The sequence below is a fragment of the Apostichopus japonicus genome, chromosome 8 (genome assembly GCF_037975245.1).
Source record: "Apostichopus japonicus isolate 1M-3 chromosome 8, ASM3797524v1, whole genome shotgun sequence".
Lineage (NCBI taxonomy): Eukaryota > Metazoa > Echinodermata > Holothuroidea > Aspidochirotida > Stichopodidae > Apostichopus > Apostichopus japonicus.
In genome coordinates, this window is record NC_092568.1 from 4,669,856 (window position 1) to 4,697,555 (window position 27,700).

The following is a 27,700-nucleotide window of genomic DNA, read 5'->3' on the forward strand; positions in this document are numbered from 1 at the left end:
GTGTGACTGTTCACTAGTTTACGAATGCCGGCTGGTCGTTCCAAGCTGTCTAGTTCAGATTTAAGTTGCTCCTTGAAATCGATGACATACTTTCTCGACAGGTCAATGCTGGGTTAAGCGTCCTCTTTCCGGCAGAGTTTTGCCTGTGTTCGGAAATTTCCAATTGCGTCAAAGCAATCTGGATATTGAGTCATTAGGTCCTGTATTGATCTACTGGTTTCTGGTGAGTCTGTAAGGGTCTTTTGTGGAGGTGTAACTGTTGCTGTATGAAGAGTATACCTCAAGTCTGTCACATGTCGGCGGGTCCAGGTACGTTTACGACATAAAATCCTTGGTTAATCCACTTAGACTACCTATGCTTGCATTTAAGGGTAATAACTCCAAGACATGGAACAAATGTATGATAGTATGCCTTAAAGTAGTGTCTGTGATGACCTTATGATGGTTTTCTATTCGTCATTTGGATACATTGGACAGATGGTGTGCACGGGTAGAGTATTGCCGTTCGCACCTGTATCTACCTTCACACTAAGCTTATGCTTGCCCGGGAGCTGAGGGCATATTACACCTATATTTGCCAATGCTTCTTTACTATCCATAGGTTCAAGATACATGCTAGAAATGGAAACACTCTTAAACTGAGCAGTGCACTGTTCACCTCCACTCTCAATGGTATCGTCGGGATCTTCATGATCAATTCCGTGAATCTTTGCCTGTTTTGGTGTTTGGCTTGGCCCTTTTTTGCGTCTCCCTTTATCATGACGATTTTGTTTGTCCTTGATTCCTGTTGCTAGTCTTACGTTTGCCTTTGTGTTTCGACAATACTTTACCTAATGACCTGTCGTTCCACGTGCTTTACACTTATCGTAATATGCCGGACACTGCCGTGGTGCATGAGAAAAGCCACAGGTACCACATTTCTTTTGAGGATTTCTGAGGACACGGACTGTTAATCTGAATCAAGTGTGTTAAGTGATCTTCTGCTTGCAAAAACTGCTTCATATTTTCTTCATTCTTGACGAACATTCTCGATACTGTACCTCTTAGGTGTATCTAATAAATGATTCACATTTTCAAGGTAGCTGACAGATATGAACACCCAATGAAACGATATCTATCTCTTCCCTTAATTGGTAAAAGAGACACAAGAAAGAAAGCGAAGGGAAACGTGCAGAGGAAATTTCAGGGAGATTTCACTTTCTAAATCATGTAATTTGCCGCTTTATAATTATCTTCAATGCGTAGTCTGCCTGTGCAGGACTCTTACCAGACGATAGCACACGCAGCTGACGGGGATCCGCAGCGTTATCATACCTATGCCTAACTTAACTGGATACATCAGCTAATATTATAGAAAAATATATTGACATTGCATGGGTAGCCTAGAGATGTCAAAGGATGGGCCCGAGCTGGGTATGAGGCACAAGTTTGATTTACATACAATCTCATCTATACTTGCAAATGGCTAGTGAAATAACCAGAGTTTGCAAATACAGGTTCTATGTTTAGCTTCGAATTTCATCAATATAGAGGTAGGCAGTTTTAAAACAGGGAAGGATCCTATTGGGCGCGTTTTAGCTTACCAACTTATGCTTTATTTTGGTGTCAAGAATCAGGGTGATTTGTTACGGGGCCTGGCAAAGTTCAAAATGTTGCCGAACTGTTATAAATACGTATGTAATTGAATGTGAAAAATCTTGCAGAATTGGAAAGCGCCACACGATACGGAACATTTACTTGTCTAGGAGTAGGCAGGTTTGACAATCGCAGTTGTTTTTCACTCTCTATGATTCAGCGCATGTGTGTAGACATGCGTAATACGGTTTATGTTTACACTGAAGTGTAAACGCTATTCTTGACCAATATTGGCACCATGTCAACCGCATATCAACAATTTTGGAAGGGGATAAACTCCTCGTCGAGGAGATTATTCACGAGAGGTAAGTGATATACATCCACAAATCCTTGATTGATTTGACAAACCTATAGCAGCATTTCTACTCAATGGATGCAGTCTTAGGTTGATAAATAATGTCTCCGCCATTTATGTATCGCCTACGTGCACAATATGGTACAATATGGTGTACGTAGTATATTATAACGCAAATGCCTAAGCTAATGATTACATGGCTTCATTATGTTGGTCTTGAATCAATATTCTATGCACATCATGTTTCATGAACATTGAATTGAATATTTATTTCCATTTTCTACATTTGCAGTATTAGAAATACAACCTTAACGAATACATTATGTAAGAGAACAAGAAATTGAATGGATGATATAGCAAACAGAGATTATAAACTATTTGGCTTTCTTATCTTAAATTATTGACTTTTTGTCTCAAAATGTTGTCTTTCATATGTCGAAAGTGACATTTTTATCTCGTCAACTGTCATGTTGAACATAGTACTTACGATACATTTTGAGAATTGAAAATTCAACATTTAATAGTAAGATTGCTATAGTTTTGAGATATGTATAATCAAAACTTTGAGATATAGTGTTACCCCAATTCCTTTTAATGAATCACCGCATGAAAAAAAGCTATTATTAAATGTAAATGGGATGTGCCTGGTATACGGAGCAGTATGGATTCGACCTAGACGCTGTGTTGGCGTTTGATGGAATTCGTAAATATTGTCTCCTGAATAAGTTTTCAAACGTGGCATTTCCATGACGACGAACAAGTTAAAGACTACACTGTAAAAACTAAAAGGGTTTATTTACCCCAAAATAGGGTAAATGTAAATCCCGCATGTGGACACAAAGTATGGGTATATATAACCACATTTAGATGTGCATTTACCCTTTATTGTGTCGCTATGCAGGATTTACATTTACCCACTATTTGGTTTCTTTTACACAATTTAGGTGTGAATTTACCCATTATTGTGTTGCTATGCAGGATTTACATTTACCCACTTTTTGGTTACTTTTACACAATTTATTTGTAAGTTTACCCTTTATTGTGTTGCTATGCAGGATTTACATTTACCCACTATTTGGTTACTTTAACACAATTTAGGTGTGAATTTACCCATATTTGTGTTGCTATGCAGGATTTACATTTACCCACTATTTGGTTACTTTAACACAATTTAGGTGTGAATTTACCCATATTTGTGTTGCTATGCAGGATTTACATTTACCCACTATTTGGTTACTTTAACACAATTTAGGTGTGAATTTACCCATATTTGTGTTGCTTAGCAGGATTTACATTTACCCGCTATTTGGTTACTTTAACACAATTTAGGTGTGGATTTACCCATATTTGTGTTGCTATGCAGGATTTACATTTACCCACTATTTGGTTACTTTAACACAACTTAGGTGTGAATTTGCCCATATTTGTGTTGCTATGCAGGATTTACATTTACCCACTATTTGGTTACTTTAACACAATTTAGGTGTCAATTTACCATTATTTGAGTTGCTAAGCAAGACTCACATTTACCCACTATTTGGTTACTTTTAAACAATATAGGTGTAAATTTATGACTTAGTTGTGTTGATGTGTGGGATTATTCCATTAGATCTTTTGGTACTATTATGCTTAAGATGTACAACTACCTCTTTGATGCTGCTGCACATAATTTACAATTATATTAAAGGTATTCTGTATTGGCCCAAAATTATAGCATGCTATAATCGCTAGATGTTTTCAAAGAATACTTTCCTGGAGGTCACTACCCTCCAATGGTTCACAGACATTCTACATTGAGCACACAAGATGACTGAATGTCTCAGTGAGAAAAATTTCCTCAAGAGTGGTAATAAAAACAGTTCAGAATTTTAAGCAAAGGTGACCATATTTGGCCAACACAGCATACCTTCATTGGGCTACATAACACAATGCAATTTAATTGTGCAGATTCTTGAATTAATATAATGGGTAAGAATGTTAAATTAGGAGAAAACTAGAAACTTCAAACATGAATACTACACTGCATAAACGTGATATGAATAATCAATGCAATAGCATGTTTATATCAATCTAGGAATATTCATGCATAATGTACAATATGGTGAAGCAACACTTAAAGTTGGTAACATATGTGTATACTAGTGAAACCTTGACTAAAAAATGTTACATTTACTAATGTATGATCACATTTTCTCAACAATTAGAAACTGCCACAACCCATTACAAGGCATGTCAGGTATTAAACCATGTAACAATTTTCATTTACATCGATGAATACATTTGTAAAATTAAGGTGTGCCAATCTTTTAACATTAACATAAATCTCTATTGACCACAAATATTACTTTCAGGTTGTCTGTTATGATTATGCTGTATCACTGTCACCTTAAAAATCTGGTATCACTCAAAAAGTGCATTACTTTGGCATAACATTGGTAAAAAAGACCATAACTCCCACTTTTTTAAAATGGCTCAGCAAAAAATTGAGAAACTTGGAGAATATTAAGATAAACAATAATAACTTACTAATAAAAACAATTTGTATGTAAACAACTAACTTTGCAAATCAATGCAGGTACATCAACATGCTTTTGTTTATGATCAAACCCATCAGTTCTCACTGACCATGAATGTTGCATCAACACAATAAAGGTTTACATGATAAGACCTGTATGTTACTAAGTTGTAAATTAATAACTCTAAAACATACCTTAACTCTAATGTATGATTAATTAATACAGTTCTTAGTGCTTTAACATTTCATGTTGATTTATCTTGAATACAACAGTACACTCAAAAAGTTGCATTAGAGTGGTGCATGTTTATGTGCACCACCCCCACCCCACCAACCAAATTTTGTTGTGACAGAACAAGCCACAATATATGGAACTTTCTTGTCACTGATCTAATTGTTCCAGCAATTGTCTCCATGATTTTATTTATATGTGCATCAAGCATTACAAAGATTATCGATAACAACTTCCTGGTCTTGGTATAAATTGACAAAAACAAAATCAAATCGAGCAAAGATACGGTGATGCTTAAGTTTAGGCCTATGATTGTGAATGATCACCATTAACCATCTGTGTTGAGTGTAACCGAGGCTAACTGAGGAAGACTAGCATACAATTAGTCTACACTAAGCTTGCTTCAACTAGGCTGAACGTTAAACCTTAATCACTATACCCCTCTATGTTTATTGTAGACCCCACAATTTATCACAAAATATTACTGTACACAATTTGCTATTCTTAATGCTCATCAATCTTGGTTTGAATGTATAAAAAATTTACTGGCTTAGATAATTTGCTTAATATCAACTAATTGCTGTTTGGCCTTCTTATTACACCCAGTTCTAATTGTATTAACAGCTTATTATTGACTTTACTATATGACACCTTTTATAAAGTTGCATTAGTGTTCCAACTAAATTTTCGCCCCCAACTTTGCTCTTCGTCATAACAAGGCATGTCACAGCACTTCAAACTTGTAGTTGCCCCTGATCTCACTGTTTCACCAATATTGTAATGTTTAGTATTATATATCATTTAAGTGTATTAAGAATTACCCAAATTATCATTTTACACATTATTTGTCTTGTAAAATTATGCTAACAAACTAAATCCCTGAAAACAACACTATGCAAATCCAGCAAACAATCTGAAAAACATAACTAACAATAATTCTGGGTCAACAAATAACAGAAAAACAATAGAACTTGAAGAAAAGTCACAAAATGAAATAAATCATGCTTGAAGTTTTGCAATTAATGAAATGATCTTTTGAGGCAATTTCCCCTTGTCTTTGCATTGCAGCAGAACATTTTGCAGAAATGTCAGTGTTCCTTTTACTTTGCCGTTATACTGTATGTTGAAAACATAATATGTTGCCAGCAGGATTAGAACTGCCTCAGGGAAAGATGCTGCAGTACTGCATTTTTCGTTTTCTGCAATGATTGTTATGTTTGATGGGTCCAGCGGATCCCCAGTGTATGTTATGACCGGTGTGTTGATTTCAACATCCGAGCTAACCTATCAAACAATGAAATAAATAGGATGATTAATTCCTGATAACACATTTTCAAAGGTAATCCAGCTTCTTCAGAATCACATACACTAAACTTGCATTTGATAATATTACTTGGGAGCTGATTTGAATAAGCATCATTTCTAGCTATAAATGAATATTGCGAATGTTTCTATAACTCAGGGTATATATAAACCAGAATGTCAAATAACTTAGTGATTCCTTGCCATTATGAAGCAACATTAGATGGCAGATTTTCCAACTTCCACCGTGCTGACCTGATATCACCAGAAGTGCCATTGGCCTTAGAGTATCGAATAATAGGTGCCTATATAAGAAGATTGAATTTGAAACCAACTATCATTTCTTCAGCGATCAACTTTATTAAGACTTGGCTCTAATTGAAGACAAGTGAACTGTGACCTCCATACAAAACATTCGGGATTTGCTACTTACCAAATGCTACCTAAATTCAATTCATGATATGTGGTGGTAATTAAAGGGTTCAGGTTTTCATGTTTGTTGATCTCAAATGACCTCTGACCACAATCAAAAACAGGAAGAACCACCTACTCACCAAGGGTTACCTTGTGTTATCTTTTAATTCAAAGAAAAAATAGGGATCATCTGCTCACCAGGGCTATCTACATATTACTCTTGAAGTGCAAACCATCTTTCACTTCTTGAGGTATAGTGTTTACAAACCGAGGCCTCACACACACCCCGATCAGCATTGCATAGATTTCTTTGGCCTTAGAAGGCTTATCGACATATTACTCTTTACATCTTTTGCAAGTTTACAAATAATACACCAACTAATGAAAGGGTTATTAAAATGGGAAGCTTACATCATCATCACTGTTTATAAACAGAAAGTTGCGATCTTCTTTCAGGAAGCCAGGTAGTATCCAGAGAGCTGCGGTCCATGTAGCATCTGTAGCAGAATAAACACAGAAGTTATTGTCTTCATTCAGTGTAAATGAATGTAAAATGTAACACAACAGTAAAAAATTTCATGCTGATTTCCTGAAAATAACATAATGATTTAGTAAGTTGATGTAGTGTATCAATGCAGTTTTATCTCTGCACTCTTAAAAATAACTACATTGAAGTGTTTCTTAATTAATGTTTTATTGCAGGATTCAGTAAACCATCTAATTCATCCAATGACGACACTGTTGCTACTTTGCCTCATATGGTCACAACTTGTCTCCTTGCTCAGATTATCCTGTATATATGAAACAGGATTGGCCACATTTTTCTTCATTATCTTGAAAGACCTTGGATTTTTTTTTAAGTTTTCAAACATCTGCCATCAGTTTAACTAATTTACATTTTAAGAAGCTGACAAAATGCTTGTCTCAACTGAAACTGTTAAGACATATCTCCTAGTCTACATAATAGTAAACTTTTTTATTATTTTTGGTAATTAACTCAGCACTTTGAGATGTTAACTTACCCCTTTTGTCTTTTTCTGTCAATTGCTGAATAAAGTTGTTGTATTCAACAAGGAATCGAAGAGTGCCCTTTGAGTGATTTGTGTTGTAGGTGATGATCTTTGCTGCAATGTCATCAAGATTTTTGTAGAACATCTCCGACACTGCATCCCAACTGATGATGGCTGAAAAATCTTCTATGATCTATGAATTAAGGTAATAAAAAGGATGATAATGACATTGTATTAATAAACAACTTTCAAACAGGAACTTTCAGCCAAGTATTCGTGTTAGATCATTAAGTCAGTAAAAGAATCTTGTTTTGGCAGTTATTCATGATTTTCTTCAGTTAAACCTCTATTTTAGTAGAAATTCTAAACATTCAAATACTCTTACATATCATCCATGGTATTTAGATTCACCTACTTTTTGAAAATCCCTGTCAAAGCTAACAATGTGTTTCTTCCATGGTAAATAAAACAGCTATGATTAGCTCACTTGGCAGGTTAATTTGTGGCAAAATACACTCATGACCCTTTTCCTTGAACTTTGTCTACCTCAAATGATTCTTGAACTAAAAAAGGTAGGAATCATCTACTAACCAAATGCAATCAACATTCTAAGGGATTTTTAAGAAGCCAGTAACTGACAATTTTTCCACTTATTGCACTGTGTTTCATGAATATCAGCTATGATTCAAGGAAGCTTCCCTTCCTGAGAAATCCTGAGAGCAAGCTATGCAGCATGAACACAAGTTCATTCACCCTTACATACACAAGCCTTAACATTGGCTTATGATTTCGTCAAACCAACAATTTCCAGTGTAGAACATTATAATCATAAGTCTTAATAATTAGGAATCATTTGTTTGAAATTACCTGTTCTGCACAAAATAGAGTAGGAAATTTGCCTCTGATTTCTGCTATTGGTGGTTTCTCCTCAAGTACAAGTCTCCTTCTCTCTCCAAATGTCAGTGCCATTAATGACTTAATTTTGTTCTTGTCTTGTTTTTTCTTTGTTGATTCCTTTTGTAGTTCCTTAATGTGCAGTTTGATAGTCTCCTCTGTTTCACCCTCAGGTAGAGTCCAATCAGCTCCCTCTTTTCGTTCTCCCTCGTCAGTTGTTGCATGTGTAGATGTCTTCCTCTTCTTCACAACTACATCCCTCGTCATGTGTCTCCTCTCATTTCTGAACTTATCTTTGAGTGCATTTTTCAATGCATCCTACAAAACCAAGATGCAAAAATGAATGGAAGCAGCAGTATGATGAGATAATCTGATATCAATGTTACATATTCTGTTAAAATACCTTTCTTCAGTCTGGACTTGTAATTTAAAGAGCTATGAAATTGTGATGAACACTTGAACACAAAGTATATTGTAATTTTGTTACAAGGTCTTAAAAACAGCTGAACAATTCAAATTAAACTTCAACACTATTGTTAGGTATAAAACTCGGCAACCTCACAATGTAATTTATGCACATGTTTCATCATGTCACCTCACCCATTTTAAAGAGTAGACACCTTGATCTTACAAGTATGCACATCTGGACATTCATGTCAGATGCATGCACAATGTGTACTGGTTCATGCATCTTCTCGGGTAGGCCAGTAAATTATATGAATATGTATGTATACATATATGTCACAGGAGGGGGCTAATGTGCAAACATCTGCATGTATACAAGACCCCAGACTACAATATCCCCCACCCCCCAACCCACCCTGTGCTGCAGCAGTTCAACCCTTGCATCCACCCAGTTAAGTTCCCTCAAACTGAAAAGTACTTTTACAAACCAACAGCAAAATTAATCTATAGTGGATGTAAGATGTTGCCCTTGAAATGGCAGGACAAACAATCTAGTTTTGAATGCCCCATCATTTGATGTCTTTATTAAAAAGATCCAGCTGTACATAGTTCTTCACTAGCACCAGCTACTGGATATAAAAATGGCTTTTGACAATTAAGCAAATACAGTGAAAATAGTCTCCTGTCTACCTGAATAGCACCAATTTGACTGATACCATTAGTAGTGGTAGTTTTGTACAAAGTAGTCGAAATTACACAATCTAGTCAGGTTCTTTTTATATGTACATATACGCCCACCTTCTAGATAATAAATGAAGAGCTTAATCATATACTTACATAAGGCTCACAGAATGGTAATTTGATTGCCAAGTTTGGAAAGGACTTTATGACTGCTTTAGCTGCTGTATTGTATTGATCTGTAGTAGGATACCTACAAAAAAGAATATCACTTTATAGTTGATTCACATACAGGGTTAGTGCCAGCTGTAAAATTTAGGAGGGGGGGGGGGGGGGCAATTACCCACTTGACCAACTCTTTTGGGGGGGATTTAGTATATTGGGGGAGCCTTTTTAAAATGTGGAGTGAAAGGAAAAGATGGTACTGTCTGGGGCTCCAAAAGCTCCAGTTTTTAACCTTCATATCAGCAGGACAGGGCTTGGTTGGGTGAGACTCATACAGGCCCAATGATCTCCCATAATAGAAATTTCTTATGTTACGGGATACTGCGGACTATCTCTATAGTGGTCTCTTGTATCATTCTTGAAGATATATTGTCTAAATTGTTTTGTTTTTACTATGTAATTCTTAATTCCTTGTTTTAGTCTGATGTTGATCTGGGAGTGAAATAAACCTTACACACACAAACACCAAAAATTACATTTTTAAAATAATATCAACAACTTATTTTGCAACTTAATAATAACAGTGAAAAGTTCACCCATTTACCCACTAACCATCAAGTCCTGCTTGTACTAAGTACCTTACCTAGCACCCCCATTCCCCCCAGACAGGCTGAGTCAGCTAAAAGGCTATGATTTTATATTTGAGGTCGCTGCCTGAGCTTGTTTGTTTTGGTAATGTGGATATCCCCATCTGAAGTTAAAATATGAACAGAACTTTAACAAAGTTGTAACCACATCATTCCAAGGTTCCACAATATTAAAATCTGTAGGTTATTGACACATGACGTCTTTATATGCAAAAAATCAAATGCGAAAATACAGGCTTCCAAAGGTGTTATTGTTCCAGGTTAAATAACACCACAATTTCAAAGATGGCATACTTACACATTGACATATTTCAAAGCTAGTAATTCTGAGATGTTGAAAAGTCAAGATTCCAAAGACTTGTGCATTATGCATGCGTATGACATTTGAAGGCAAAAATTTACACTGGTTTAGCATTAGTGATTGAAAAGACAAAATATTAATATTCAAATAGGGAAAGGTACTTACACAGTAAACAAGCACATTTTGTCAAATGTAGCTTGGATTACAGCAGATTTAATTCTGTTGCTGACAGGTCCCCCTTTTAATAGTTCTACCAAGATGTCTCTCCTAACATCATCTTGATGCAGCTCAAACTTGTGTGGCCATGGCAAGAACTTTTCTTCTTCATGAAAACTATCAAGCATGCAAAAAGGGTAAACAAAACTTTATTAGCAAAATGTATAGAATTAGCACTTTCAATAAAGTGACCCTAAACAAATTTTACATGAACAATACAGATTATACTTTGACACAGGTTGAACAGCTTGATTTTCACTACTTCAGCTGTAAGTTGTTGAACATGCATGTCAGTACTTAGCAAAATGTGACTTCATATTAAATGGCCTCTTCAAATAAGGGGCTTTGTACTGAACTTCTTTAGGGAATGTGTGGGACTTACTGTTAACCAACCAAGTTCCACCAACCCCCCACCCCCCATACCCTAATATATTGTAGTGATAGCTTAAAGAGAAAATGCAGTCACCCTGATTTGAATTAGTATACTGTAGTATAATATTTCTATTATGGCTCTTCCTACTCATGTGACAATGTATTTGTTACTGAATTGTTGAATTCATTCACCATAACTCTTAGATTTGTCTTTTATATGCAATATTTATGTTCTAAAATGCCATAAAATATAATTGTAAGGTCAGCACCAGAAATTTGCAAGGTTTAGCTGATATTGCAAATTAGTTTGGGGCAACTGCTTATTCCCTTAAATAAGCTCTTTTTTGCTTCTGTCAAGGTAGGATAATAATTCAAACATGAAATGTTACATGTCTTACCTGTCTGAAACATCACTGGTACAAGGTACATCTCTTTCATTTCCAGCCAATATAACGGTGTCATCTGAACTTGAAGAGCTTGTAAATGAACTGGCACTGAGGCATGCAACTGACAAAGGAAAGGAGTGTCCAAAATATGTATTATAAATTATTTTTCTAATTTGCAAAACCCCAGAATGTAAAGATTAAATATGTGTTGCTCATAAGTACAAGAAACAAAATAACTGGATTTGCATTGCAATTTGCTACTTACTATTAAATCTTCAACTGCTAACCAATTTGATATTGATTAGCACTTTCATTAGACAGTAATGCTTTTTGATTGATATTGCAAACTGTAAACTGTTACAATGAAAATTTGAAGTAGTATTCAACTTTGGCATACCAATTTGTCCCTTGCAGAATACCTTCAGACTGTGATAATTTCTTATCTTAAAGCTTCCCTGAAATTTCAAATATGAATACTATAGTGACTTCCTCCTGTCAAATATCCCAAAACTTTCCACTACTGTAGGGGGAAAGCCATGAGGAGAGGTTATGACAATGTACATGCATTCATACAAGAATGTTTTATGTGCATATATTATCCTTGGAACTACCCAAGTACCAATAAGTTCCAAATGGGGTTCACACATCACATTATGCCAATAAGGCTCCTTCATGAAATGGTAATAAACATGCTGCTGATAGGCAAATTTTTCTGGACAACAATCTTTTTGCAATCGTGTACAAGAAGCATTTATACTTACCTTCATCCCTTTCACCAATCACATTCAGTTTAACTGCTTTATCTTCCATCTGCTCTTCTTCTATATCACCGTCAATGTCCACCCAGTCGTCAAAGTCTTTATCAAAGACCTGAAGCCGAAATTTCTTTATCCCAAATTGAGATTTGATTTCTGGTTCTACATCACTTGCACTACATAAGAAAACCCTTTTTCTGGATCCATAAGTTACATGGTACCATTTAAGTGCTTCACTGAAGACACAAATATATAGAAACTAAAAAGTTGTTTCTTCTAACCTTTGAAGTTCAAAGTAACAATGATAAGGAATGAGATGCTCTATTTTAAGTATTAATGTTTCTCTAAACAAAGTACTTAAGTGTTACCATTCTCTGATTTTGATTTGTGTAAATTGATAAGGGTAAATGACAAGCAAAATCTTCATAAGCAAATATGACCCATTTTTGTTGAAAACACAATACATAGCTATGGAAATGTTGACTGTAACCAATAGTGTGCAAAACCATCAAAAAAAAAATACACTTTACCACCTTTGATAAAGATTGCATCTATTTTGCCAAATTCATGCAACCTATTTTCTCTTGCCTCTAGAACCATGCAACAACCTTTTGCATACAATGAACTGTGTAATTCAACAAAAGCTAATGTATGCACTTCTTCAATGCTTGGAAATTGACTTTTCAAAGCTCTCTGAATCCCATCACAAAACTGATGTAACTTTTGAATGTCCCCTCCTGAGTTGGATGTCATTTTGTCATCCAAAAAATTCTGACCAGCTCCATAATAGCACATAAGTAATTGATGACGCCTTGCCAATGTCTTACACAAATTCCGCCTGTTTTTCTGCCTATTGGCAATTTCTTTGAAATATGCATGTTTAGCTTCAAACCTCATTGTCCAGCAGTGAACAAGAGGTCCATATTTCAATATTGAACGAGGGTAATGCAATAAGTAATGACGTTTGGGTTTAATTCTATTTTCAGGAAAGAGCTCTTTCAGAGCAACCAGAAATCCATGCACCAAATATTCCAAGTATGCAACCATTTCACACGGTATAGAGGGAGCAAATGTAATTTCACAAATATCCATAAGTGACAAAACTAGTTCCCAGTATTCATTTCCCTCTGGAATTGAGCTTCCTATGATTAACGGCAATAATCTCATCAGGCACCATGTTTGAGATGCTGTTTGTTTGATTTTGAAACTTCCCAGGTTAGCAGTGGTATTGCAAGTTGGTTTGCTTTTCTGATCACTTTTTCCAAAGGGAAAAAGTTTCAAAGCACTGTTAAAAGATTCCAAAGTGAAAAAGCCATCCTGAATAAATGTTGTCACAACCTTCGTCATTAATTCTGGAACAAGTCCTTTGAGCAAATCATGAGCTGGATCAGGTGGTAGACAACTGATTACATCAAAGTATTGCAAATCTGACAAAACAGATTTAGAAGCTACTCCATAAACATGCCTAAGACCTTGATTTTCCATAACTAACTGCACCTGATGTTTGTGACCAACACTTGTTCTTTCGATTAAACTGGATGAATCAAAATGATCTTGAATGTCATTACTACTTGCCATGCAAAATCTACATATTCTACCAGCATGAAAATGTTGCTGAAAGCCTCCTAATTGATGTGCTGCCAAGTTATCCATGGAAACCAAACTAATGCAACCCTTGAATGTAAACTCCTCCTGGTTTAAAGTTGTTATTGTCACCCCCTTACTTTCTAAGACTTTAACATCCTCAAGAAGCGGTTTGAGCACTTTCCCAAAGCCATACTGTTTTATTAATCTTGTACAGCAGAGGCAAACAAGCTGAATTGATGACAATTTTGACCGAAACTTTGGGGATAAATTTCCAAGAACAAAATAAAATGCAGCAACTTTGTAGCTGTTAGCTTTATTTCTAAGTGGGTTCACCACACCAAAATCATCATAATAAAAATGAACTTGGAGTGCATGTGGTTCCAAAGAGAATAGGGGATGATTTTGAAATGCTTCACCATCACAGTAATCCTCATATCGCTTGTCCCCATGTCTAGAACGGGACTTCAGAACTTCTGCTAAAATATCATCATGACTTAAAAGACTTTTTAGAGTATCAAGCAACGGTACATAAATGAATGTATCATCTTTCCCACAGGTGGAACCTAGCACATGTTCAACTGGCTCAACTAAACCAAAATGCTCCTTATAAAAAGCTGTCTGTTTATAGTCTGAGGCCAACTTTTCAAAGATGTTATTTTTCTTTTCAAACTTTTCATCGATAAAGTTAAAGATATCAGGATTTTTAGCCACTGTGAAACCAGAAGCTGAAAGTTTTTCTTTGATCTCTGTGCTATCATCCCTTGAACTGTTATAGATGAGTTCAGATAGCTCTAATATTATGCTATTTGTAACAGTAAGTGGTAGTTTATGCTTCTCTTTCATGCCTAAGATGAAAAGAGCAAAGTCTCTTTCCGTGGATCTTTCACCGATTTCTCTGATGTGTGATCCATCACCCAGAGCAGCAGCATCAATAGCACTTATTCCAGTGGATTCTGCAAGACTATTTTTATGCGAATAAACCAATGTTTTCCGTCACTAGACTTGTGCCTACTTCAGTATCCTCATGCCCACCAGAGTTACTGTCATGCCTTATGTTAACATCGAACACTCTTTTATGAAATTTCCGCAGATGGGAATAAAACGTGCTGAACACCCGATATTTTCTTTCACAACCATCTATTCCACATCTTATGGAGAAGTTGGGTTCAATACTATGTGAGAATCTTATGTGATGTAACAACTTTTTGAAAATAATGGTCCTGAAAGTGTTACATATTGAGCAACTTTGCATCTGCAAGGATGCCATAAGGCCTAATCTAACAAAACCTTGGCTAGGCTTTATTAGGATGGCTTGGCATATAAACTGGACAAACCTCACAGCATTAATGCACACTCAGTTTTAATAGTTCAGTCTTGGCCTGCGCTAGCTAGGCTTATAAACTTTGATACAATGGTAGGCCACAGTGTAGGCCCTGCATTGTACTAGTGGCTGTTACTTGTAAGACATAGCCTAGGCTTAGTTATAAAGTCTTCTAATCTTATATAGGCGAATAAGTAGCAGAACAGTTAGGCTAGTAAAGCCTAGGCATAACAGTTATTTAATCTGTACTTTTATAAACCAAACAACCCTTTCAAGGGCTTAACGTCAACTTACACTTGTGACATGTTGCTTTAGATTCATATAAAAATACAAGCGGCCGTTGAAGGTGAAGTCCAGTCGTGTCAAGTCTCGTCAAATGTGACGGCGAAGCGCTTCTGCGGGAACAAACTATGAAATACTAGGATTGGTCGCCAAGCAGTGCAGTGATGACAGTATACTGTACTGTACGTATGTAGGTCTAAGGCATTGTGTTAGCGCCAAGCGCCAAGCGCGAACGAACCACCCTTTGTGAAAGAAAACTTGTCATTGGCTTAAAGTTTGAATCTTTCATTTGATATTATGTGGGGTTCTTTCTAATTTTTCAGATATGCACCCATTTTCTGGAATACCAACTTTGAATCTTTTACATTTTTACCAATATTTATTACCACATCCACATTCTTGAAAGGCTGTATTCAGTGAATTAATGTAAAGTAGTGTTTTAGGAAATTTGTTTTTAACCAATGAGAAGTAAGAACACTTCTGAGACGTATAGTCTGTCATTATTCTCTCGGCGCGGCCTGGCTGCAAACGTAACTTTTATTTCTAGTACGAATGGAAAAATAAAGTCGCAATTCAAGGACATTAATATTAACAGTTTCGAGGAAGCAATAAACCTTGCGCAAGATCGTGATACGTGGCGGAGGTTAATCACTGAGCATGTCGAATAGACGAGACTCAACTTACTACTACTACTAATGAGTACATCATTGTAGAAAATTCTATAGAAGTCACAATGAAAAAAATGTTTCAGCTATGGTCGACGTTTAAGGGCCAGGCATTGTTATCATCCGTTGTGGGGATAAATGTATGCTGGCCGTCCGAAAAAGCACAAAACACTTAAACGTACACAATCATGACAAAAATATTGTTCCAGCTAGCACAAGCTGTACTTCTAAGAATATTTTGTAAACAAGTGTCTCGAGAAATACTCACGTTTAGGCTCTATCAGTTTGAATTGTGAGTCAAACCGTCTTCATGGGCCAATCCAGAAGGGGAGGGATTCAGTGTTTCGAGAAAATGATCGCAGTAGCTTATATACTTTCCGTTGTTTTGTTATGTACATAAGCGTACGGGACTACCTTCGTTGAGGTGGGGGGGGGGGGGGTTGGTCTGACGCAACACAAGCTAGCATGCTCGAAAAAGAGCGGCTGGTCTGAAGAAAAGGGTACCTTCTGATCGATGGGTTGCAAACCTTCACCCCGTCTCATACGCGCCCATGGTTAGACCTATGTAGATCTTATAGATAATTGTCTGCACCCCTTAATCAGGTGTTGGTATTTATAGGTTGGGCGCCGCTCCTTATCTGTTCATTACCTCAGGATCATTTGCTATTTTGACTGTATTAGTTAGTCTTGCCTTATTAAACTTTCACGAAACTTCATATAGGGCTATCCTACGACTCCATTCATATCCTCTCACCCCCACATAAGAAACAGTTATTATTTTACTAATAACCATGCAGACATTTCCACGGGGAAATTCGGGGATACTCCATATATCTGTACAGTTTGCCGTATATTTATAACACGATATAGGCTATTAATAAATAAATGTCAAGCTAAACAGCTGGCCTATTGTCGCCCCAATTCCTTTTGACAGTAATTTGCATTGGTTGTTGGGACTTTAGAAATTGGGCCTATAGTCGCCGGGGCAGCTCTGTGTTCCAAAATGTACATGTAGGGTACTATAGGGTGCATACAAATAATGACGGGCTAAGACCCGAAAATACTGGTAGTGATATATATTAACCCATGAACGAGTAAATTTATACTTCAGTACATAAATACTGGGTGATTATTCCCCCAGGGTGGCATTTTAAACTAATCACAAGTGTATAGAACAAATACAACCACATGAAGTGTATAAATAGCTCTTATCTTGTGTGATTCTACCCTCTTACGATACTTCAAAATAAGTGTTGTTGGTGTTATACCCTTTTTGATTTAAAACAACATACTAAGAAGGGTTATTTTACACCTTGTTACTAAGGTATACATTATTCGTGCAAAGTACATGTTATGTGGGTAAAATTACCCTATTGGTTAAAAAGGGTACTTTTTTGAAAAGTGAGTGTAAAATAAGCACTGTAAATGTGTAAATGTACATAAATCATTGTGTCTTATTACACGCACAGTATGTAAATTTACCCACAAAGATCAGAAATACACAAACCGGCTTTACCTCGGGGTATATGTACACGTTAATCGGGTAATGGCCAAGGCAATGGTTATGTTTACACTTTGTGATGGTATAACTACATTGTGGATGTTTATTATACACTTTTCCAGTGTTTAATAACAATCCATGTGTTAAAATACCTGACAACAGTGTAGAACTACCCGTTTATTTTTTAGAGTGTACGGTAATCAATTGTAACCATATAAAATCAACCTAACATATTATGCAATGTTTCGGTTATTTGATACAACCGTATGATGCAAAAGTCATGAAGGCAATACAACCCAAGCCGATACACATACCATTAAGTTTGGAGTCCATTAGTTTTATGCAAAGGGGTATACTGAAATGCTCTAATCACGTGACTTCTGTCGTTCACATATATTAATTGTAAACGTTGGAAGGTTTCGGCCACTTTTTCATGCTAAATGCTGTTTTGGTTCGAAAATAAGTTTTCAAAACACTTTTTCACACAAATTTGGCCGAGTTTGACCATTGACCTCCTTTGATCACGTGAAATTTGGCGGTTGCCCTACTTATTAATGCACAGAGTAAATGTAGAGTTTGCAAAGTTTGATATTCTGCCTATCAAAATGACCATTTGGCCGAACTCCTCAAACCAGAGTACTTAAGTAGTATATAAGACTCTACATAATCAGAGGAGAACAGCGTTCACGAACTTCTCCTTAGCCATAAAAATGGGTGGATAATCATAATTGGCAGGTCGTACGATGTAGTGTTCGTATTACTTAACGACTTCATATACTAAAAGGTCAGAGTTACAGGGAAAAAGGCATGTCGGCCGTTATTCATATATACCCATATGACTGAAACCTTTAAACCCATGCCTAGTATAAGACTCTGTATATCTATACAGCGGTACGGTATTTACTTGTCAGTACCGTACATAAAATCATTATAACATATTATGCACTGTTTCAGTTATTGGCCAATCGATTAAGTTTGATCGATATCGACTTTTTTGGCGCCTCTCTTGTGCCGACGCAACTCCCAATTGTTCTTTCCTTTCCATACCGTCTTTTAATATACCTTATATGGACAGTTTTATGTATTTCGTTTGTGCAATATGTATTAAATGGCTTGGAGGGTTGTCTTGGTGATGTTATTACTCACATTATGTCTCTGCTCTGTGAAAAGCAACCAGTTCTTTTCACCAGGAAAGACTTCATATTCATCGGCTGAGCTACATTCTCTATGTAGTCAGACAATGGCGTGTATACATTCAGCTATATAGACACTCCAAAGGAAATTCGAAAAAAGGAAACGAGATAAAGCAGGAGGGGAGGAAACGATTGCGCAGTCAGAAATATAAACCTTGTCATCAATGATAATGGGTTTCGTACACACTCTGAGCAATACAATGGATGCTAATGTTAAATTTGTACAACAGTATCGTAACGCAAGCATGCTATCCTTTTCTGAGACCGGGCTCACAGATAACCACATGCATTGATGCCTATTTGTCTATTGAAGGTTTTAGATTGTTACGAGTATGGTTGGCCACAATGGACAACATTCGATATATTCGATTTAATGCTGATATTAATTTGATTTAATGATGACATTTTCTCGATTTTATGCAGACATAAATTCGATTTTATCCAGATAAATATTCTGAGCCAAACGGGAGGCAATTTTATATGTCTACATAAAATTGATTTATTATGGATATAGATTCGAATTCATACAGACATATATTCGAATTAAAGCTGGCATACATTTACATTAATGCTGACATCTAATAAATAGGGGTGTTGCCAGACTAAGACTTCCTTAGCTTAATACTAATCGTTATCGGAATTCTTCATCCCTCGTGCAATTAAAGTTTACAACAACAACTTAAGTCGTTAGTCCTCATATAGTGTGTATGTTTTACTGCTTTGTTTTTAAATCTGATCTTACATTTTTATTACTATTATCTGAATACTTGTTCTTTGATTTATATATTTGTATTTTAATGACTTGTGGAGTAATAAAGTTTAGTTTACTTTGAAGTCCATCGACTTTATGCAAAGGTGTAGTTGCTGAAACGTTTTTACCCACACATTTGACCTTTGACCTCCTCTAATCACATGACTTCTGTCGTTTTACATTTAGTGTAAAAGCTTTAGGATTTCGGCCATGTTTTCATGCAAACTACTTTTTTTTGTTCCTTAACAAGTTCGTAAAAAACTTGTTCACACAAGTTTGGCCGAGTTTGACCATTGACCCCTTTGATCACGTGAAATTTGGCGGTCGCATTAATTATTAATGCACAATAAACATGTAGAGTTTGCAATGTTTGAATTCTGCCTATCAAAATGACCATGTGGTCGAAGTCCTCAACCCGAGTACTCAAATAGGACTCTTCATGCCTTCATTGTATTCATTAATATACAAAGACAAAAGTCACGTGATCAGAGGAGAACACATGTCAAATTTGTAATCTAAAGCATTTGACGAATTGTTTCCTAACGGTAACACCGACGGAATTTAAATGAGTGGATATTGCCTAGTCATAAGATTAATGCCTAGTCATAGATGTAATGTTCTTATCAGTGGTAACGGAAAATATAATTGTTGCCGTTATGCATATACTAAAATGACTGAAACCTATAAACCCATGCCTAATATCAGGCTCTGCGTGTCTACAGTGCATGTAACATACCGCAATGACTGAAACCTATAAACCCATGCCTAATAATATCAGGCTCTGCGTGTCTATAGTGCATGTAAAACACCGCAGAGACTGAAACCTATAAACCCATGCCTAATATCAGGCTCTGCGTGTCTACAGTGCATGTAACACACCGCAGAGACTGAAACCTTTAAACCCATGCCTAATATCAGGCTCTGCGTGTCTACAGTGCATGTAACACACCGCAGAAACTGAAACCTTTAAACCCATGGCTAATATCAGGCTCTGCGTGTCTACAGTGCATGTAACACACCGCAGAGACTGAAACCTTTAAACCCATGCCTAATATCAGGCTCTGCGTGTCTATAGTGCATGTAAAACATAAAAATTCACGTGTTCAAAGGAGGTCACCGGTCAAACTTGGCCACATTTTGTAAAACAAGAAACGCTTCGCAAAATATACTCCTTAACCATAAGGTCGAGTTACTCTAACTTGTGGGTTTATGACTCGGCATGTGTTGTAGTGTCACCGTGATTTACGACGTCATAGGGTCAGAGGTGAAATAACCCCACCGATGTGACAAAATGGTCAACAGCACACACACCATGTATGATATCAGAATATGCACTACTACAGTGTGTTAATTTATAATGTATAACGCTACGCCAAAGGTCACTTGATTACAGGAGGTCAAAGGTCAGACTTTGTTAAACTGGTGTACGTACTGAAGACTGCCATTGTACGGTTCACTTCTTTCAAGGTCACGTTGAAAGGAATATTCCAGCACAACAAAAAATTCTGGAAATTTATATTTTATATGACTATAATTATAGCTGTTGTTCATATGCCAATAAAATACCAAATATCTGCAAGAGTCGTACCCGTAAGGAAGTAAATGATTATTTGAATAAATTATTGGAAAGTTGAGAACGCAGTAATATAATATACCAAAGATCATGGGGTCAATAAAATTCAACACTCATGTACTTCACACTTGGTATGACCATCCACCCTAATTTGGGATGAGATTTGCAATTCCGTTGATTGCCTGATAGGCTATTTGTTTAGGCATCGCTGTATTATTTACTTGGGCCTTAATATGTTCAAACCAAACCACTCGTCATGTCACATTATCGTCTGCCATTTTGTCCTTTCAGATCGTTGTGTGTTTTGGCTTTGTATCACTTTGCATCTGCTGCTATCAGTTGTGCCGAATACATTAGGTAAGCACGATATTATAATGAACGGTTCAATGTTATTAGATATAAGATTGATCTTTGAAACATTGACGAGAATTGTATTGCAAAAAAAAAATCACATCAGGATTTTTTTCAAAGTAAACAGATTACAGCAAAGGAAAGAAATATCATACTAGTAGTACTGCTCTTCATTCACAATATTGGATTTATGTTTAGCTCCGACTGTCACGACAGCGATTTTTGCTCCTCGACGGAATATATTCAGGCTTAATTTGATATAGACAACTGGATGGAAATGAATGTGTACTTAGAAGATTGCCATTCACTGCCTAATATTAGCATTTTGTACAAATAAACGTCTCCTAGAGGTTACATATCCGCAGTCAGATTTGACTCTTCGTAGGTATTACGATATCACTGATTCATCCTTAAATACTTGTTAATGTTTACTCTTTATCTGCTCCCAATCTGATCTTCAAAAAGCCAAAATGAGAGGATGCAAGAAGCATGGGAGTGACTTAATCATTTGGAAATTTTGTTTAATTAATTTACTTTTATTTTGTTTGTTTTATATTATATATATAAACATCAGTAACTCACAAAAGGGAAATTTGCATTTAACAATATTTGAATACTCTCAATTTTATTTATCAGGGAACGTGCTCTCATGTAAATCTCAGCAGGGAATTGAATTGCACCGACCAGGCATCATCAACTGTAGTCTTAATGAATCTAATGACGGCATCTACTGGTATTTTGAGGATGACCCAATATCCATAGTAAGATTGAAGGGGAATCAACAGAAGGGCCCTAGAAGTGGTGATCTGACGATTGCTCAGAACGGTTCCCTGATATTTAGCAACGTAGCAATGAGTGATGAAGGGAGGTATCGTGTTGAAGCTAATATAGGAGCTGGCACTGTATCCATGTCCATAGACGTACTTGTTGTAGGTAAGTACCGTGCGTCTATCTCGATGATACATAGTGTGGCCATTTACACTCTCGTGTGAGGCTATATGTACCTCAATAGCAAACCCGGGTATACCAGACAACATGTTCGTCTTGTATAAATATCTGATTTTGGAACTATGGGAAATAGCGTTAAATACAAAATCACCGAAAGAATATGATATCAGGGTAAGCTGCTATTTTCGTCAGACGTCATATTTTCTCACAATTACAGTAATCATGTTAATAAAAGGATAGAAATTGAAAGAATGTGATGTCTTCATATTCATAAGTACGTTATATTAGTATCACGTTAAGTCAGACAGAGTTAATATGTTGAAATAAAAGCACTAATAGGCTGATTATATGTTTAAACAGCTTAATGATGTTTACTTTCCGAAGGTATCTTTTTCTATTTTTCTTGCTGTTAAGTTCTCACAACACAGATGTTTCCCGCGATAGATGGTTGTCAGGGTGATGATTGCCGTTTGTTTCGGTATGGTGAACTCAAGTTGACTTGTACAATGAGTGGACGACCAGCAGTAACTCTTACTTGGTACAATGATACCGCAGAGGCGCCAGTGACGGACGCCACTGAACAGAGTTACAAGGACCCATCCTCAGATATGTTTGTGTCTTCTACCATCAATGTAAAGATAGATATCGAAAACGTACAAAACTTGACATGTATCCCATCAGGTTTATCAGTTTCCGAAAGGACGAAGAACGCGTCGGTTCTTTTGATGGGACCTTCAAATCTTGCTAATGTATACAGGGCCAAATACATTGATATTAATGAGGACACTGGATATAATGAGCTACTTAAAAATACTTGTGATAGAGAAACAATGTTTATTCAAACATCAGAACCTAGTGGTAAAGTCATTCATGTAGCAGATACATATGATGATCACGGCCCACTTATACTTACGTCAATATGTCTTGTGAGTCATACTTACACAAGAACTTCGATTAAATTGCTTCGTTACAAAACACCAGATGACGATAGTGTATCATTCGTTGAACAATGTCAAAGTAAAAACAATTGCATTATTGTTGCTGACGATGGTAACACAACCTTGACATGTGTTGTCAATAACACTCGTCCTGCAGCAGAAATCTTATGGAAAATAGGTAACCAACATGTGTCGATCATTGAAACATCAGGTTCTTCGTCATGTATCTTTGATGTGTGCAATTCATCTGTGACTATCCGAGTTAAAGTTACCAGCTATAACGGCCAAATCCTGTATCCGCAATGTCTGATGTGTCTTGTTACTCTCCCGGGATCTGGCTTTAGTGACGTGTCGTCTGTTACATTACAACTGAATGGTAAGAAGATCTTACTGAGTGACAGTAGATTAAAGGGAAGAGTTAACTTGGTGCTGGTCTTCCTAGTATTTCTATATGTACATTTGCTAATGATTGTATATCCTTAACAAAGTTCCCTACTTCCTTAAAGTGATATTCCCATGACAGAGAATATACGGCTTACACTTAAGGGAAATATTCCACACTATTAGTTGGAACCCCCATCGCAGTATCTTATCCCTAACTCGAGATATGGTTTCTTGAATGAACCTATTTTGACTGGTTAAACCTCCACCACCAGGAAGTGAACCACAATACAATATATGATATGTGATGTCATCAGGACAAATGATCTCCAAAGCTTTTCTACGGTTACTATAATCTTATTCTTTAATCCTTAAAACCTGATACATTTAGATTGCTCGATTAGCTGGCAACGTTCCCTGTAGGGTTGCATTCAAATGCAACTTTTTAGAAATATTACTTTCCTCTGTGGATATATGGTTGAAATAGTAACCCACATTATAAAACACTCTCTCCCCAAAAAGATTTTTCTTTTGACGATAACTGATGTGAAACTAAGACTTTTTATGACAAAATTACCAATGAAAACTGGGATCATGCATGTATTAAACCAGAATGATGCTGACTCTGCATATTATTTATTTTTCGAGAATTTTCCTCAACTTACTATAGTTTCCGTTGGAACGTCACAAACCAGGTAAAAGCAAATCTTGGTGGACCAGTGGCATTTCTAATTCTTGTCGTACCAAGCAAAAGTTGCACATAAATACATTAAGTTTCATATGACAGCAACCGCCGTGATAACGTTTGATTTCGTAGTAGACTAAATACTGTTAGTAAATTAGTACGGCTTTAAGACTTCATGTTTGCTCGCTTTTAAGCGACAATATTCATACCAAACGTTATTGGGGTGTATTAAACTCAATTATAAATGGAACTTAATCAATCTACCAACCATTTACCTTAGAATATACACTATAATGATATCGAATAGGACGATCCCACTGATATTTACACCAAACTCAATAATTATTTGATCAATATCGGACCATCTCTTTAGCTGATCGACTACAAGATAGCTATCACTTCTTTAACGTTTTTCGTCGTACTGCAAATCCTGCCAGTTTCTGCGATGCCAGATTACATATAGTCTTATCTAATTTAAAAGTCATTTATAGCGTTTTCTAATTTCAAAGTATATAACCGACGAACAATTTGTTTTAATTTTCACTTTGCCTTTGTGTTTTTCTTTTTGCATCTTGTGCTTGTTTATTGTTGTTGTTTACTTTTTCCGTTTAACTTGTATTTGTCTATTGTTACATAAGCTAGTTATAGCTTCTCTGGATTATCCTCAACCCATTGTTTTTTAATTTACATTCATCAATTCTTTACCTTTAAGCTGCTTAAAGGTACAGCTTGTCTCATGTTTACTATTCATACTTACTATGTCAAGCGACGATGGTTGAAATAAAGTTTTCCAAATAAAAGATAAGGAAAACAAACTATTATGTTGATAAACAAACACAAGTTCATTCGAATTGCCATAATAACCTATTACATTCTTCTGTTGCCAGATATAAAATATCACCAAATTTAAAAACAATCTACTATGAGGATGCGGATTTACAAAGGGCCGTAGTAATCTGTTTAGAAGTATTGCACCTTCACCAACTTTAATGTTGTAAAATATCAGTGCGCCCTGCATTAATTTGAAAGAAACTGTAATGGGCCCAGCCTTTGAAATGTTTGGTGACTCCTCGGATGGATCGATTGTTCTATGTAAGTTTCAGATATTTATTACAACTGCGGTAAGTGTTTGTTTTCTCAGGACATGGCTCTGATATTGTATAATTTGTTTATTTCCAGGGACAGATAATGGGAATCTTTCATTGGATGATGTGAATACTTCATCGGTGCCATTCACCATACCTGTACCTTCACAGTCACCCTCGACATCACCAAATGAAGTGAATAGAAAGTGCGGTTGTCATTGGATCGTTATCAGCCTCCTGGTCATCAGCTTTATCATTATCCTAATCGGTGTGATAGCCTATATTTCAAGGAGGTAAGGATGTAAGTGGAAAGACGGCGGAAATAAGGTACAGTACAGTAAAACTGCGCAATCAGTTGACTAAGGGGGCAAAGAGTTCGAGTGTGGGGGGGGGGGGGGGGTTGCACGCGACTGGTTCAGTCATTTAAGGTACTTTTGCAGTACGCCCCGTTCCCAAACACTTGGATAATGGTAACGTTACTGGTATGTTTCTTTACCAAAATTGAACAGTTTTTTCCTGAGTTCCGTCCTCTAATTTGTCGAAGGGATAGTCCAACTAAAAATATGAACTTGATGTATTGTAGCGAAAGTCAATCGCGTAGCCAGGATTTCATCTTAGGGGGTGGGGCGGATTCAATTGATTGACCTGTCAAAGAAAACGCTGCGCGCTATATCTGAGTGGGGTCCAGGGGCCCGCTATAGAGCCCCTATACAATATGGTGGACTTTAGAGGCTTCAGGGCTTTCAAATTTGATACAATCACTAGAGACTTTAGCCATGTAAAATTGTATTCAAATGTTAAAAAAGTAGGTAATTTCTCGCTCAAAATAGCAGCTGATTCTAGGATGGTCTGGTCTAATCCATGACACTGTGGCAGTAGCCAGTAAAACAAAACAAACAGTACGATGGGGTCAAGGTTTGATATCAGTTTGATGTTTACAGCCTAAAGCAGGGTTGCAATTTTTCCTGTAACACGACCGGTCAAAATTTAAAGAATAAAGCTGGCCAAATCGAGTGAATAAAGGCCCAAAACTGCACTGTTGTTCGATTTCTGCTCCTGTATACGTAACCATACAATTTGTTAATTTGCATTCCTTTTCTATAGGGTTACTCTGTGTAGGCTACCTACAACGATAGTTTAAACATACTGCTATGCCTTTGAAATCTATTTTTAGTCATAAATGGGAATGAGATGTTCCATATTCTACACTTCTGAAACTTTGTGTGAGATCTCTCTACGTTCTTATCCAAATTCTATCCTGCTTTTGGTCCCTTTTTTTCCCTCTCTCTCTCTCTCTATTTTCACGTTTTCTTTCTCTTTCCACTTCCACCGACCTCCCCCTCTCTCTTGCTTTTCTCTCATTCGGGGGTGGGTGGGGGTGGGGCAAAGTCACTATACCCTTAGCTGATAACCCTATGTGCTCTGTTCTTATACTGTTTGCAGTACATAAAGGTATCGGTCACACTTTGTTCACCAAATCCTTTGTGTATTTTCCTTATAATTGGACGATTCATGTTTTTCAGTAAAATTTCTTAATTACCGAATCTAATTTAGAATTTAAAATAAACTTAAAAAGTCAAAAATGCTATTGCAAGGGGATTTGACAATTGGGTTCACCTTTTTCGTACTCATTTTGGTCTGCACTATTCTTTCAACAGTACTGTTTAAGCAAATTCTTTGTCTATGATTTACTATAATTATGATTTAAATAAATTTTTATATGAAGCTTCATCGACTTAGGCTTCATTCACTCAGCCTTTGCCCAGGGCCATAGTCCATCGGTTTTATGACATTAATCGGCTTAACTGTATCGTCGTTGGAAAAAAAAATATTTCGGTTAAGCCTCTTCAAACGACCGATCAGTCTGTATGAGTTCACATGTGCGATGTTGAAATTAAGTAATATATCATACTGCAGCTTCCAAGTAACAATATCAGATAAACTTCGGACGGTCGATATAAACGAGGGAATAAACTAATATACATACACATGATATTACAAACATGGTGGCTGGTTATCTCGTTGGGTAGAGTGTGGCGAGGGGAGGTGGATGGCAGAAATTAAAATGAAAGGATAATATTTAGGTTGAGACCTAATTTGCTGGTATTAATTTAAGAATTCCCATCAATTACGGATTAGCGTCAACCTCGAAATGATTGAACTAAGTCTTGAAATGCGTTTTGTAACTTTAGTCCAATATTTCTTGTTGCCCACCAA

The 27,700-nt window shown here is 36.4% G+C and overlaps 2 protein-coding genes across 3 annotated transcripts; one reads left to right on the plus strand and one right to left on the minus strand.

Moving 5' to 3' along the window:
• Positions 1-1,799: 1,799 nt before the first annotated feature.
• LOC139970436 (uncharacterized) lies at positions 1,800-25,780 on the plus strand. Its single transcript, XM_071976094.1, has 5 exons — positions 1,800-1,940; positions 21,387-21,452; positions 22,083-22,379; positions 22,809-23,708; positions 25,578-25,780. The coding sequence occupies exons 1-5, from the start codon at positions 1,874-1,876 to the stop codon at positions 25,778-25,780; spliced, it is 1,533 nt and encodes a 510-aa protein (XP_071832195.1). The 5' UTR covers positions 1,800-1,873.
• On the minus strand, positions 3,958-15,565 carry LOC139971016 (sterile alpha motif domain-containing protein 3-like). Of its 2 annotated transcripts, XM_071977158.1 has the most exons (9): positions 15,425-15,565; positions 12,229-12,458; positions 11,480-11,588; positions 10,659-10,826; positions 9,540-9,633; positions 8,271-8,615; positions 7,416-7,596; positions 6,805-6,890; positions 3,958-5,961 (listed from the first exon to the last, which is right to left on the minus strand). In XM_071977158.1, the coding sequence occupies exons 1-9, from the start codon at positions 15,433-15,435 to the stop codon at positions 5,677-5,679; spliced, it is 1,509 nt and encodes a 502-aa protein (XP_071833259.1). In that variant the 5' UTR covers positions 15,436-15,565; the 3' UTR covers positions 3,958-5,676. The 2 variants fall into 2 exon arrangements, with proteins under 2 accessions (XP_071833259.1, XP_071833261.1); XM_071977160.1 differs by lacking the exon at positions 10,659-10,826 and having other exon boundaries at positions 15,425-15,562.
• Positions 25,781-27,700: the final 1,920 nt, after the last annotated feature.

Coding starts and splice junctions, on each gene's coding strand:
- LOC139970436 (XM_071976094.1), top strand. CDS start 1,874: ATGTCAACCGCATATCAACAATTTTGGAAGGGGATAAACTCCTCGTCG. Junction 1,941..21,386: donor GAGGAGATTATTCACGAGAG/GTAAGTGATATA, acceptor TTGTCCTTTCAG/ATCGTTGTGTGTTTTGGCTT. Junction 21,453..22,082: donor AGTTGTGCCGAATACATTAG/GTAAGCACGATA, acceptor TTTATTTATCAG/GGAACGTGCTCTCATGTAAA.
- LOC139971016 (XM_071977158.1), bottom strand. Junction 10,827..11,479: donor ACCAGTGATGTTTCAGACAG/GTAAGACATGTA, acceptor CATGCTTGATAG/TTTTCATGAAGAAGAAAAGT. Junction 6,891..7,415: donor GACAGAAAAAGACAAAAGGG/GTAAGTTAACAT, acceptor ATTCTGCTACAG/ATGCTACATGGACCGCAGCT.